The following is a 16,266-nucleotide window of genomic DNA, read 5'->3' on the forward strand; positions in this document are numbered from 1 at the left end:
GTTTTCGCATTGTTTAGTTTTAAGGTTATGTTGCCTATCCCTTCAACTTTACAGGCATTATTATTCCCTATATACACAGTTTCTAACCTATTCTCCTCATAGTCTTGAAACCAATCTTTATTGGGACTCATATGAAATGAGCACACAGAATCCATCACCCGATCATTTATCTTTTCAGTTTTGGAAACTGTTAGAACTTCATATTCTTCTATATTAGACTTAGAGGTTGCTAGGTTACTTTCAGTGTTCCTTTGTTTCTGTTTCTTAAGCCATGCATAGCAGTTCCTTTTTAGATGACCAGTTTTGTTACAAAAGAAACACTTCCTGGTTTCTCCCTTTGTTTTACAGTTCAATGTTCCCTTTTTCTTGTTCCTAGGGCCACTATCAGACTGAACAAAGTTGCCTAACTGGTTTAGTTCACCCTTTCCCTTAACAAACAGATTGCTACCAGTTCTCCTTTGCACCTTAATCTCTAACTCTTTAGCTTTTAATCTTGAAACTATTAAGTCCACGTTTGGGACAGTACCAGTGTATTGTAGGGCATTTTTTACAACCTGGTAATCCTCGGTCAGGGAATTCAATAAAATCATAGCTAAACTAGAGTCCCCGAGTTCTTGATCTGTACCCTTCAACACTTGGGTCAGTTTCAAGAACTCATCAATATTTTCATCAATGGTCTTAGAGCTATCCATTTTATATGCAAATGAAACACCTTTTAAGTAAGCTAGATTTGGAGCAGACTGTAAAGCATAAAGGGATTTGAGTTTACCCCATACCGTTGTCGGAGTTTCAAAACCGTCTACCTTTCGTAGGACCCCGTCGGAGAGGTTCATAATGATCAGGTTGTATGCCTCCTCCTCCAGCTCTACTTTCTTTTTCAGTTTCTCCTCTGACCATTTGGTTACATCATTTTCCAGTGCAATGGCTACCTTATTATGTGATAATAAGGCTTTCATTTTTTTCTTCCAACTATTGAAATCAATTTTCCCATCGAATTGGTTGATTTCAACTTGTGTAGTAGTCATAGTGTTTGGATTTAGGGTTGGTGTTTGAATTTAGGGTTGACACAGAAGAAACCCTAATTTGTCTAAGATCGAGTTCGAACTAATTTCAAGAAATTGACCGGATAATCTAAGGTTTTCCAAGCCCTAAGACACCAACTTGACTGATTATAAAGAAACCCCCAATTTGTGTAAACCCTAGGTTTCAAGAATCACTCAAATCAGACTGAAAAAACCCTAATCTTGCTCTGATACCACTGTTAATCTTCAATCAAACACAAACCTAACTTGTTCATCTATCAAACACAAACAACACACAGATCCACTGCACAAATCAACCAAGAACAAGGAAAAAAGAAAAAACATAAAGAAGACAGCCAAGATTTACCGTGGTTCGTTTATTCCAATGGAATAAACTACATCCACGTTGAGCTCAAAGTAATTTGAGACTCTCTGCACTATAGGGATTGAATTCGTTACAGATTACAACAAGAAATCTCAACAACCCCCAAATCTCTACTCTCACACAACCCTTCAATCTACCCGTAATCAACACAACCAAGACAACTTAAACAAGCATCTAACCAAAAGAATATACAGCTTCTTCTACCCACAATTCTAAGAAAAACTGTGACTTGATTACAACTTGAAGGAAACAAACTAAGCACCCAGCACTTGACGAAAACGCGAGAGAGAGAGTGAGTTTTCAATCTGATTTCTACAGTGAATTTCAGCTTTAAATAAGTTGACCATTTAGGCTAGTTTCCATCGTTGGATTAGGCTAAGATTAATGGTTGAAATTTGTCACTTAACACCTTCTTAAAACGTCAGCGTATTGGAGCTTTACTTAACAGAAATTTTCGTCAAGTTCATGTAAAGAAGTACTTCTAATTAAATGCTAAGACCACGTAAGGTCATAATTTTAACCTATGATTTAATTTGATGGGATTGCCTTTTGCCAAGCCTTTCCATAACAATATATAGTAAGTTATATTAGGAAAGCTAATATATGTGGCTAATTTGGATCATCTCCCACAAAAATATTTGGGATGATCATCCAAGGGGGCCGAAGATGGGGGTATTTAATGCTACCCCATCCCCTTCCCCGCACACTGTAGTAGTTTATTATTTTATTTTTAAAATAGTTTTCTTTTTGTAAACTAAATTAATTAGTAGAGAATATGTCTTTATTAGAGCATCTCTAATGATACTCTTTATTTTAAAGAGTATCTTCGTTACTTTTTAAATATAAAAAACAAATTTTTTATTAAAATCTAATTGACTCTTTAAATTTTCAAGAAAGAGAGTTAATGGGAGAGGGAATTAATAAATAAAATGCATAAAAACTTGTAATTTATTAATTAAAATTAGAATAAAGAGTAAAACTTGACTCTCTAGATGTGAAGAGTCAAACTCACTGTTTAATTTATATTTAAAGAATAAAAAGTTGTTGTACTCTTATTTTTATGGATAGGTCATATAAAGAGTTATGTGAAGATATTTTTAGGCTATTTATTATAGTGACATGGATAGAAAATTTTGAACACATTTACATCAATTGGGGCGATGATCAGAAACCGATTGGCAATTGCTGGTCCTTTGAGTATGTTAACCACATCCACATGAATGTGGCACATGCGGAATATCACCCAAACCGACCAGTCAGAATGCCCATACTGCTCTTTAATCTGTGCTCAATCCACGTACTTTTAAATTTTAATTCAAATCCCTCTACCCATATAATATAGGTATATCGGATCATTATTTTCCATTTATTTAACATAAGAAAAAAGTCTTAGCAAATTACCAATAATATTTTGTTGACGGTGCTCTTTTAACGTTGTTGAGAACTTTTCATAGTTTCATTATAAAGAAGATCTGAAGATGAATGCGATGTTCAATTTTCAATTAATGCAACAGTAAAACGAAAGCTCTATCATTTATATAAGCATCAAAGAGAGCATAAGAGGAACAGGGAAACATTGAGCGATGTAATTCCGTCCGTAATGAAATTCCCTATAAATTATCAGAAATCTTCTTTGCAATTAGTGAGAGAAAACTTGTGGATATCAAATTTCATTAATTTTTTTAATTTTACTTTTTAATACCATTAGCAAGCAATTAGATAAAACAACTATGTATATTACAATGGAAAGTGATAAATTCATAAATCTGTCTATTAATTAACTCATATACTTGTATAAAATTTGTAAGTATTTTTGTCAAATTATAAATTCAGTGTGGTGACATTGATTTTTTATGTCGTGACATCAATTTGTTAATGCACAATCGTTTTATTGTTATCTGGTGTCATAACACTATGTGTCCGTGTGATGTCACTTGTCCAGCTAGATTTTGTATACACATGTTGCGTCTCCGTTTGATGTTAAGATTTTATTCTTATTTGAGACATGTGTAATAGTCCTAGTACACTTTTAATTAGCTCATTAGGTGAATCATTTTGCTTTATTGTAGTCCATAAAAAGTTTGGTGAAAACTTTCCCAAAATAGCTAAACACAAAAAAGGTTGTCTGTTGGCTGTCCCCTTGCATTGGTGCGCAAGTTTCTTTATATCGTCTTCTCCAATACATTTTATTTCAAGCCTGAATGTACCTCTGAAAGTTCTCTGCATATTCTTTGTGATTTCTTTTGTTTTGAGTTAGGTTTCATATGCTTAGGTAGGCTTATAAATACCTTGTTTATCCCTATTTGAGTGTTGTTCAAACTTGGTTTCTTTGATGATGATGATGTTGGAACGTGAGTTTTCATTGATAATGTTTGATGGGATTTCAAGCTATTGAAGCTGAAGTGCATCTTCAGTGTTGAACTTTGAGATGAGCTCAAGGGTGACTAGGTGGTTTCGTGGAGTGAAGCTAGCTAGCGTGACAGTTTGAAGTTCAATCAAAAGGTGAAGTTTGAAGTGTTGATGTAACAGAGACAGTTTTGCAATGGATGTTTAACTTTGACTTTGTAATTTAACTATAAAGTTTACCATAGTAATTAGTTTCATCTAGACGTGGTCCCATGGATGTAAGCAGATTACAGAACCATGTAAAAATGTGTTGTGTGTTTTACTTTTTGTCTTATATCAATGCATTGTTTATATTGATGTTAAATAAGACCACAAAAAACACAAATGAACATGTAAACCCCTTAAGTTTAATCAACTTGGTAAAGTGATTAAAACTTTCAAAACTAATAACACAAACCGCAATTCTTGACTTTTAAATGCCCCTAAAAACTGCATCTTGCACAAAAGGAGTAATTGGGACGAATAAATATTGAAAACTATTCATATTATTTACTGAGATATTATTGTTTGCCTTGATCACGAAAAAAAAAAACATTTGAGTATTGATACTTATTCCATGAATCATCGTATAATTAGCTTAGATTAAATAATTGCGTATAAGCTTATTTAAAAGCACTTTTAACTAGGACGTTACCTCATTCTGTTGACTGTTGATCAATTTTTTGACATACAACTTCGAGCATCATCTGAAATGCTTTCTCTATGCAAGACTTCAACCTCTTGGCATCAATGAAGCCTTTTTCTGCTCCAACAGCAACCCTTAGCACTCCCATATAACTCACTATTGCTATGCAAATACTCTGCAACTCATCCCATCCAATATTTTCTTGACATACTAATAATACAATAATAGGAGAAAATTTTTCTTAATAACTAGGCCGCATGCATGAAAATATTAATTCTAAGATGCTTAAGGCAGTAGCAATTGATTAATTATGGTTGTAAAAGAAAAGATTTAAAGTACCTGAGGTGCACCAACCACCGTGAAGTAAAGACCTTTAACAGGATGATTAGCCAAAGACATTTTTTCCTTTGGCCCGATGAGGTTTGTGATTCCCATACTCGAGTTCTTTAAGGTGCCATGAATATATTTAGCTACTGCCTGTGGCAATCAACATCCACATGTTTGGATTAAAGACATTCAAAAACATTTAACAAAATATGATTAATTACTAATTAATTGAACACCGACAGCTCATAATTATAATGCCACCTAATTGTGCAATAATAAATACGCACCTCTGGGCCTCTAAATTTCTTCAAAATCTCCAGAAGCTGACCAGTGAGGTAAACAGCTAAAGAGCTTTTCTTGTCATTAATAATCTGTTGTGCTCTAAAGACAAATTCCAGTGGATTTGAAGATGAAGCATCAGTTAACGGAGGTATGGATACATGCAAGAAGGCAAAATGATTCCCCCAAGGGGTCTTGGCATTAGGTTCAACCATATCTTTTACTGGTTTGTAGCTTCGTAAAACCCTGGTATTGAGCAACACAAGTGCTGTAGATTGTGCCTTGCTCGACTCCTTACTCATTTCTTGCATGTATAACCGAGTCCCCAAGAAGATTGTTCCCGTAATCACGTCATTAAGAGTCTGTCACCAGTCATCATCAAGATTTGTAATCACTTGAAGTGAGATTTTTCGGATTTCATACTAAAATCAGAATGGTTATTAATTGGGAGGAATATTCTACATGGGAGACTCATCAATATTTAAAAAAAGAGCATACATGGCTTTCTGGTTGGAGAATATGCAATCCCAATCAAAAGTAGTTGCATGATATTAAAACGGAATATGTCTTTTAATGAAAATAGATAAAATGTTTCATCTTATAATAAAAAAGAAATTATATTATTTATAACAAGGAGATCATATTAGTACATAATTTTTTATCCTATAATAAAGAAGTATATGTAACATTAATTGTATAAAACATATAAAGAACTAATTCTAATTGGAGACATTTAATGGGCACTTACCCAATCTCTCCTGCCAACAGTAGCATAATAGTCCCTGGCTCTCAATCTATGAAATAGTGTAATAGACTGAAGATTATTGATGAAAATGGTGAAAAGATACGAGCAAAGAAAACAAAGAAAACACGTGATATCAAGAAAAGCTGAAAAAGATGAAAAGTGTGTATTTTCTGTATGAAGTTAATTACATGTCAGTACAGCTGTTATTATATAACATATCAAAAACGCACCGTATTAAGAAACATTTTAATTCTTACAAACACACCCCCACTCTATTATACTTAATATTCTCTCTTAAACTGAGCTCTCTCAATATCCGAAAACATTCCAAACCTAACACTACACCCTTACTCTACTATACTCAATATTCCCTCTTAAACTAAGCTCTCTCTCAATCACTGAAAAACTTTTCTACCAAAAAAAAAAAAAAACACTGTACATAAGAACATCACATCTGCACTGCTACGTTCCATAAGAAAGTCCAACAGCAACTCGTGACGAACTGGTTGCTACAAGCAGCTCGTCTCATGCAAATGCAACAGCTCGTCTCAAACTGGAAGCAGCTCATGGCGAATTGGTTGCTACAAGCAGCTCGTCTCATGCAAATGCAGCAGCTCATGACGAACTGGTTGCTACAAGCAGCTCGTCTCATGCAAATGCAACAGCTCGTGGCGAACTGGAAGCAGCTCGTGGCGAATTGGTTGCTACAAGCAGCTCGTCTCATGCAAATGCAACAGCTCGTGACGAACTGGTTGCTACAAGCAGCTCATCTCATGCAAAAGCAGCAGTTCGAACACCCACATTCTTTACGACGTATTTTCACGTCTGCATACTCCACACATTCTTTACGACGTATTTTCACGTCTGCATACTCCATTGCTTTTACTACTGCATATACATGAATATCGTCACTTTCATCATGTGCTAACACCATTTGCTTCAACATAATTACTTGATGATAGTTCCGACACAACATTAAGTTTTTCCTTCAGCATGTTAAATCTGGCAACAGGCAAAGCTTTGGTGAGCAAGTCTGCTTTTTGATATTCAGAAGCTACATATTGAACATGTAGGACCTTTTTCATAACCAACCCTCTAACAAAGTGCACATCAATCTCAATGTGCTTCGTCCTGGCATGGAAAACTGGGTTGGAAGAGAGTGCTCCTGTGCTCATGTTATCACACCAAATAACTGGCACATTCTGAACGTGAATTCCCAGCTCTTTAAATAGATTCTGAATCCATACTAACTCAGTGGTTTTTGACTAAGGGATCTATACTCAGCTTCAGTAGATGATAAGGATACAACCTTCTGTTTTCTAGAGGACCACTGTACTAAATTCCCACCAAGAAAGATAGCATAGCCACTGGTAGACTTCCTGTCTGTAACATCTCCAGCCCAGTCAGCGTCTACAAAAGCTTCTAAGGTGAGAGATCTGTGTTTGTTAAAGATCAAGCCATGATGAAGAGTGCCATTTACATATCTGAGAATTCATTTACAGGTTGTCCAGTGTGTTTCTGTAGGCTGTTGCAAGAATTGGCTAAGTTTATTAACTGCAAACGCCAAGTCAGGCTTGGACAATGTTAAATATTGCAAACCACCAATAATACTTCTATACAGAGTAGGTTGATCAAACACCTTACTCTCTTCTTTTCCAAGTTTCAAACCAATAGCCATAGGAGTGGTACATGGTTTTGAATCTGCCATACCTACTTTGACAAGTAAATCCTGAGCATACTTGGTCTGTGTGAGTAGTAATCCAGTATCACTACGCTGCACTTCAAAAGCAAGAAAATATTGTACTTCACCAAGATTTTTGAGCGAAAATCTGCTATTTAAATCATCTACTAACTAAGATATAAGCAAGTTATCATTCCCTGTGACAAGAATGTCATCCACGTAAACCAGAAAATACATCACCTTAGAGTCACATTTATAGTAGACCAAGCTTACATCGGACACAGAATTTTCAAAACCCTATTCAAGTAATGCAGTCTTCAGTTTATCAAACCATGCACGAGGGGCTTGCTTGAGCCCATACAAGGCCTTATTTAACCGACATACTTGTTGTAACCTCTTTCGTTGAGAAACATCATAATAACCTTCCGGAGGAACCATAAACATAGTCTCTGTTAAGTCTCCGTTCAAGAACACATTATTCACGTCCAACTGTTGAATTTTCCAATTGTGATGAACAGCCAAGGATAGCATTATTCGAATGGTAGCTGCTTTGATGACTAGTGAGAAGGTATCAAAGTAATCCAGGCCAAGTGTTTGTTGGAAGCCTTTGGCAACCAGCCTGGCTTTATATTTCTGCAGGGAGCCATCTGAATTCAACTTTGTTTTAAACACCCATTTGCTTCCAACAATATTCATCCCATCTTCATAAGGAACAAGATCCCATGTGTTGTTCTTTAACAAGGCTTGATACTTAACATCCATAGCTTGCTTCCATTCAGGACTAAGCAAGGCTTCAGTCACAGTTTTCAATTTTGAGAGAATATTATTCGTTGTCAGAAAAGCTCTTGGCCGAAGTGAACCAGTTTTTGACCCAGTTATCATAGGGTGAGTGTTGAGAGTTGAGTCATGAGATCCTGGGTTCGAAGAATAGGGAAGTACAACTTCCAACTGAATTCCTAGATGGTCTGAAGCTGGAGGAGAAGCCAAAAGAGAGGAGCTGGGCAGGCACTCTATGCATGGATCATTTTGAGAATCTGTATTCATACCAGATGACTCTTGTGCAGACAGAGGTGACAAACAAGAGTGACCAGTAGCCATGGAGATTAGATTATCCACTAGTGCTTGGTGTATAGATGTATTAGTAGTCACAGGAGGTGTCTTTGATTGACTAGGAGATAACAATGGTGCATGATCAGAAACGCCATTAGTATGGGACAAACTAGCACCTGAGTTCAAAACAGAGTAAAGGTCAGTAGAACAAAAATCAGTATCCTTTGAAACAGATTTTGGAAGAGGCCACGAAGATGCAGGGGAGTTGTTACAACTTTCACTCGAATACGTGGAGTTCTTTAAAGAAATATGCTGATTAAAACCAGATTTGAATAGAAAATCAGTCTTATGAAACTTCACTTGTTTAACGATATAGACTCTTCCAGTAGAAGAAAGACACAAGTAACCTTTGTGAGAGAGGCTATACCCCAAGAAGGCACATTAATCTTTGTGGTATGAAAGTTTGTGCTTGTTGTAAGGACGAAGATAAGGGTAGCAACTGCACCCAGAAACTTTCAGATCAGTGTAATTAGGTTCTTGATTAAATAAGGTGAAATAAGGGGATACAAAATCAAGAGCTGAGTTAGGTAGTCTATTCAACAAATACGTGGTTGTGCTAAAGGCTGCCCACCAATATTTCAACGGCATGCCAGCATGAGCCAACAACGATAATCCGAATTTGGTAATTGATTTGTGCTTCCTTTCAGACCTGCCATTCTGTTGATGTAAATACGGACAGGAATGCTTAAACATAATACCATGTTTCTGCAAATAACTAGCAAAACTTCTATACTTTCCACCCCAGTCAGTTTGCAAAGACTTTATTTTAGAATCCAGTTGTCTTTCTAAGAAACAATGAAACTGTACAAAAATAGTATAAGCCTCAGATTTAAGTTTCAAAGGATAAATCCAAGTAAATCTGCTAAAATCATCAACAAATATGACATAGTATTTATATCCTTCACAAGAGTTTACAGGAGCTAGACCCCATAGATCCAAATGGATTATTTCTAAAGGAGCTTCAGCTCTAGAATCTGACATAGGAAAATGACATTGTTGCAGCTTCCCGTATTGACATGCTTCACAAAAGAAGTTGTTATTACTAGACAGAGAAGCCTTTACATTTAGCTTATTCAAGACAACATGAAGTGTTCTACTATTACGGTGGCCTAATCTTGCATGCCACAACGTGAACAAGTCTAAATTTGTATTATGACTAAGACATTTATTTGTAGCTAATATGGTAGTAGGAAAAGCAGTAACAACTGTTGAGTTGGAAGGACAATGATTTCTAGAAAACTTCTTTGAGGCAGATGATAACTTCCCAACATCAGGAGCAACAGGACAAGAGATAGACTTCATGCTTGGATTAACAAGCTTTGTCAACTCAAGCTGATATAAGCCATCCTTTACTGTGCCCCGAAGCAATATATCTTTACTACTTTTGTCTTTATCAAACAATGATCAGAGTGAAATTCAACAATCACATTGTTATCCTTAGTGATTTGTGATATACTCAGCAAATTTTTTGTAATTTATGGAACACAAAGAATATTTCTAAGATGAATTAATCTATTGTTATCTAGTGAGGATACCATCAGCATACCTATATGAGTAATGGGAATGGATTCTCCATTACCAACTTGTACCTTAGAGCCTCCTGGATAGGGAGATTTAAGCACTAGATTTGAGCCATCAGCCACCATATGATTTGATGCACCAGAGTCCATAAACCAAGACTGATCACAAAAAGTATGTGGAGTGGCTACTGCCTGATACACAGAGAAAACTTGTAGTGATGGATCACTGACAGGATTAGGAGAAGTTGTTGACGTAGCAGCAACAGAGTGAACTGGATAATTCCCTGGATACGAAAATTCAGAAACAACATAGTTATTTGAGCTAGAAGGTACTGAAGCTGAATGATCATGAAAACCAAGAAAGGAAGTGCTCGGAAACTAAACAGGATTTGGTTTGAAGTTGGTTGCCATTAGAGCTTGAGCTGATTCAGTTGATCCTTCATTAGTAAAACTATTAACTTGACCAGACTGTGGCTGTTGTGGTTGTTGATTGTATGAGGGTTGGTGACTATAAAAGGAGTTATTAAAGCCCTGATATTCCTGATCAAAACGGTGGTAACATTGCAATGCAGAGTGGCCTGTCTTTCCACACACTTGACACACTAGCTTTGGTTTGAAGTATCCTCGGCCTCTACCTCTGCCTCTCATCATGTTACTGTTACTAGAAAAATTCTGAGTATGAACAAATGGTCTGAAATTCGACCCTTGATACCCTTGAAATTCATTGTTTCCAAACACACCTCGCCCTTGATAACCACTGCTTATAAGAGCACCACTATTCTCTGCAAAATGAGTTAAGTTTGGAATAGGGACACCAGTAGGTAAATAATGTTGCGCACCAGTGTCTGAATTGAGAGAATGTGGGATAGTAGGTGTTGCTTTAGTAGCAGTATTTAGAAATTGTGTTGTAGTTGAATTAAGAGCATCACGTTGTCTGGTAGCCAACAAAGCAGATGTTAAATGTTCATGAAAATGCGTCATAGAAAAACTTTGACGTTCCAATCTCATCATATGCTTATGAAGCATAAGCAGAGCTTCTTGAATACTTGTTGTACTACTATTATATGTCAAACTAGCAACAATCGCATCATATTCAGGACCAAGACCGTCTAAAATATACAAGAGTAACTCTTCTTCCCCAAGATTTACTCCACTGGCAACTAATTCATCTCCAATCTCCTTCATTTTGAGAACATATTCATTCACACTTAAATCAGTCTTTTTAGTGCTTTGTAACATAATCCGTAAATGTAGTGTTCTAGCTTTGGAAAAAGACTAGAAATGTAACTCTAAAGTATTCCATATTTCATATGAACTCACACATTTTGCTACATGCCTGAACATGGATTCGGATATTAAAGAAAACAACCAACTAAAGATTGATCTAGTGTTTTCCAATTAAAATACTTAGGGTTTGGTTTCTTTACTACTTCCTCTGAATCAACAAATTTTTCAACAAGCAACATAGGTGGACAAATACTCTCACCAGTGATGAAGCCATCAAGACCGTGAGATACAGGAGCAGGAAAGATCTATGACCTCCAGTAGCCATAATTCTTTTCAGAAGCTTAACTGAAAGTGTGGGAAGTGAAGGATGAGCAACCAGACTATTTGCGTTTGCATTTCCAATTTGTTCACCTTTAGATTTCGAAGCAAGATTGTGTAATTGAGGATTGATTTGAGCCATTTTTTACGTGTGTCTATAGCTCTGATACCATGAAGATTATTGATGAAAATGGTGAAAAGATACGAGCAAAGAAAACAGAGAAAACACGTGATATCAAGAAAAGCTGAAAAAGATGAAAAGTGTGTATTTTCTGTATGAAGTTAGTTACATGTTAGTACAGCTGTTATTATATAACAGATCAAAAAGGTACCGTATTAAGAAACATTTTAATTCTTACAAATACACCCCCACTCTATTATACGTAATAACTAATACCCACTTGTTAATGACAGCACACAATGAGACCCCCTCTAAGAAGTTCCCAGAAGTCACGTAGATTATCTGGCCCATCTTTGCACCTCCTCTCTTAAATTGTAATTATTTAATATTTAAGCGTATATTTGTTCATAGACTCATAGTTCTAACCTTAAAATTTTTAACTTATATTGTTAACACTACGTTATACGAACAAATGATAAGAGTCTAATCCCGTCTCAATAACTTGATATAAAGATAGGATTCAGTCCACATATATGTATAACATAACTAATTTAATGTTCTATCAACACATAAGTGTTAATAAATAATTTAATATTCTATCAACGCATAAAATAAAAGACTAAAAGTAAACAACTTTTTCCCACCCAAGTAATGGTTTAATGACACTTTATCACCTACAAACTTTTAAAATACCACTTTATTACCCAATTTGTATTCCGTTTTTTATTCCAGCATTATTGCAACCCCACACCAACACTATTCTTTTCCCCGATTATCACTTATCAAAACATCTCAAACCCTACACCCGCCGACCTTGACAATTGCCAATAATGGAGCGTTAGGGTTTAAGCAACCACCCCTCCCAAGTCAAATTATGATCAATCCCAATCACCAAAATCCAACCTTCCACCACCAAAAGACTCATCGTCCTTCTCTCTTCAAAAACCCTAACAACCTAGACCGAGTTTGCTCTCTATTGGCCGTTAGAATATAAATTTGGATAGTAAAGTTGTATTTTAAAAGTTTGTGAGTGTGAAAGTGTCATTAAGCCATTATTTGGGTGGGAAAAAGTGGTTAACTCCTAAAAAAAAAAAAAAAAAAAAAAAAGAGTTACTTTTATTTTCTATATTAATATAACATGGTCCCATTAATTAGATCCAAAATTGACATTCAAATTATATATATATAACATAAGTGATTTAATATATTCTATATTATCAGGACGTAACCTATCTTTTATTTTATTTTTTATATTTATTTTTATTTTTTTGATAATAAAGCAAAAGGCATTTTTTTTTTGGGAAATCATTTAATGTAATTTTAAATAATTTTGAAGAGCAATGAATTGAAAAAAAAAATAATTAGCTGAATTTTATGTATTTCAATACTGAAAAGTGAAAAACCATCCACTTTTTTTTTTTTTTTTTGGGGGGGGGGGGGGGGGGGGGGGGGGGTTCACTAAACAGTGAATTACATATATTCCTGCTATCATCATTATTATCTAAAACTAATAGAAGTGAATTTTTTTGTTACTTTCTAGAATATAGAAATAAAAATATTATTATTTATAAAAGTATTAGATATGTTATTGTTACAAGTATATATTTTAAGTCTTTCGTTTCAAATGATGCAATAATAATCTGTAACCATTATATAGATAAAACCACGGTAAAATTAATAACACCTAAGTTAAAATTTTATTTATATATCGGATTATATTTTTCTATTTATTTTATATAAGAAAATAATTTTAGCAAATTACAAATATTAGTATGTTGATGGTGCTCTAATAATCACTAAATTACCCAAGAAAGAAAAAAGAAAACGAATAATTTAATTGTTATCATCAAGGTCTTTTAAGTGAACTGTTCGTAGTTTCATTTTTTTCATGAAGATGAATGAGCATGTTCAAGTTTCAATTTAAAAGTAAAACTAAAGTTGTATATAATTAACCATACCGCTCCAACGTTGGCCTTAATTTTCTTGATGTGATCAAGAGAGAAACTCATTGTCGCCATGTTGATTGGCCGAAACTCAACTCCATCATCCCCGGATCGTATTGGAGTTTTATCATCTTCAACTACAGTACTCTTTGTCACGCTCCAAGAGAAATCCGATACTGTCTTTGAAACCACAGAGAATATTTTAGGCAAAATCTTCAATATGCTGTTATTGTTGCCACCGTTCCTATTGTGGGAAGGCAACTGAACAGAAGGAAATGTCAAAGGAAGAGAAGGATCATCAGCTCTTTGTAAACATGAAAGAAGAGCTCCCCGTAAAGACAAGCCATCACCAAGCGAATGGTGAAGTTTGAATATCAAAACACCGGGTGCACTGGTAGTAGGGTATTTGAATATATGAATTTCCCATAAAGGTCGAGATTTTGCGAACTCTTCCATTCCTATTTTGGAAATATATTCATCAAGATAGTTGTCATAAGATTCCGGTGAAAGTCCAGAGGGGAATATGGGCACGTTTACATGGTCTTCCAGTGTAACTTCCACTCTCTTCCATTGTTTCTCTCCATTTTCGTCTACAACCTGTTGATAAATTCCACCCGTTAATTAACACCATATACACAAAAAGGGAAAATCACAGGGTTTGTTGCTTGTATATATGTATTAAAAAAGGTGAATTAATATATATGCATGATGCATGGTGGTGGGATTGAATGGTGTTATACCTGAAAATATAGGGCTGACGCAAGGTTTAGTCAGAATAAAAAGTCAGACCTTAGGTAGGCCTGCAGCCAGTTAGAAACAGCCACGTCACGTGGTGACAGGAGCAGCACACTCCTGTCAGTAAAGAGGGTGCGCGCCAGACCAATCAGAAGCTGTAGTGATTCCACGTGTTCAATCCCTGTACCAAATTGCGTAAATCACTCCAGAAGGTGGGCAATGTGACATAAAGAAGGATTTGCACGGATAATCCCACCAACTCGCAGATTTAGTAATGATAACCTTAATCCATCCCAATATAAATTGAGAATTCTTCTCTCGTTTGTGGGATTCGCTCATTCTACTCTTTATTAGCTATTCTCTCTCAAAAATATATAGCATTCTCTCTCTTGTACAATCATTTGTAAGTCAGTTCGCTAACGCGACCTGACCTCTACATTAATACAAAAATCAGTGGACGTAGGATGCACTTCCTTAGCATCCGAATCACTTTAAACGCTGTTTTCCATTGCATTTACTCTCATTTTCACATTCATGTGTGTCTTCTGGGCTTGCTCAGCATTTCACACATGCGTTTGGTTGGTGTCAAAATCACGCATCAACAGTTTGGCGCTAGAAGGAGGGCCTGATTTAGTATTCGTCCTTCATTAGGAGAATCTCTAACTTACTGGTCTTACAACAGCAAATGGCCCGCCAACTTGAACTTGAGTGAACCAACCAGGGTGCTGAGGAGATCCCCCAAGTCCAGGACACCTCTTCCGCGGTACCTTCGGTTCCGCAAAATATCACAGGAAATATCCCGTCAAGTTCACAACTTGACCCCGCCATCAAAAGCTACCTGGAGAGGTTCGACAACACTCTCTAGACGGTCAACCGAAGGTTGGACCGTTTGGACTAGGGCATGCCACCCGAATCAGCTGGGGTAGTGCAACCGCCAAAAATGCCTGCAGGTCGCGCGAAAGCGCAGCAAAGGGCGATAGCCCGTGTCGCGAGCACTGTAGCACGTCAAAGAAAGGGCAAGCAAGTGGTGAAAAATGGGCCTAAGGGCTCCAAAGGGCCGACGAACACCGACCACATCCCGAGTAGAATACCTGTGGCGTTAAGACTCGGTGAAAAGTCACAAACCAAGCCGTCCCATGCCACGTCGCATGCACACTCCCATAAAAGTGCTGTGCAAGGCGATTTTTATCACTGCCAGAAAAACGATCTTGATCGTCATCATGCTAGAGGTTCCCACACTTCGCGGGGCGGTTCGTACCACCGCGGAGGTCGTGAAAATTCCCTGCACCATCCATCGCCATCACACGACTCTAGCCAGCGTATGTTGAGAGCAACCGGAACTACTGGCCGAGGCGAAGTGGAATCCGACCTCCGGACTTTTCTCAACCGCAACCGTGAGGGTTGGACTCGCATAGGAGAAAGCAATCCTAGATAGCTCCGCTGCCTCAAATTGAGGAGTTGCAGCGAGCTCTAGACCAGCTAAGAGCTCAGCAAAACAAGCAGGGCAGGTCATGTTTGTTTCCTTTTTTTCTCCGGCAGTGTTAGCCGCCCCACTCCCATCAAGATTTAGAATATCCGACATACGGGCGTTCGATGGAAATTCTGATCCGTAGGATCATTTATATGAATTCAACGACCTGATGGAGCTTCACCAGGTCTCAGATCTAGCAAAGTGTCGTTGTTTGGTAGTAACTCTGACCTCTCATGCCAAACAATGGTTCAGGTCACTTCCAGCGGGATCGATCAACTCGTGGCCTCAAATGAGCGCAACATTCCTGAGGCATTTCCAAGCAAATCGAAAGTTCTCAATGCCTTTGAGCTA

The 16,266-nt window shown here is 36.8% G+C and overlaps 1 protein-coding gene across 1 annotated transcript; it reads right to left on the bottom strand.

The window, feature by feature from the left end:
- Nucleotides 1–4,351: 4,351 nt before the first annotated feature.
- Nucleotides 4,352–16,026, bottom strand: LOC116138467 (O-acyltransferase WSD1-like). Its single transcript, XM_031424183.1, has 5 exons — nucleotides 15,814–16,026; nucleotides 13,725–14,306; nucleotides 5,053–5,406; nucleotides 4,778–4,915; nucleotides 4,352–4,613 (listed from the first exon to the last, which is right to left on the bottom strand). The coding sequence occupies exons 1-5, from the start codon at nucleotides 16,024–16,026 to the stop codon at nucleotides 4,449–4,451; spliced, it is 1,452 nt and encodes a 483-aa protein (XP_031280043.1). The 3' UTR covers nucleotides 4,352–4,448.
- Nucleotides 16,027–16,266: the final 240 nt, after the last annotated feature.

The sequence above is a fragment of the Pistacia vera genome, unplaced genomic scaffold (genome assembly GCF_008641045.1).
Source record: "Pistacia vera cultivar Batoury unplaced genomic scaffold, PisVer_v2 Contig11, whole genome shotgun sequence".
Classification (NCBI taxonomy): domain Eukaryota; kingdom Viridiplantae; phylum Streptophyta; class Magnoliopsida; order Sapindales; family Anacardiaceae; genus Pistacia; species Pistacia vera.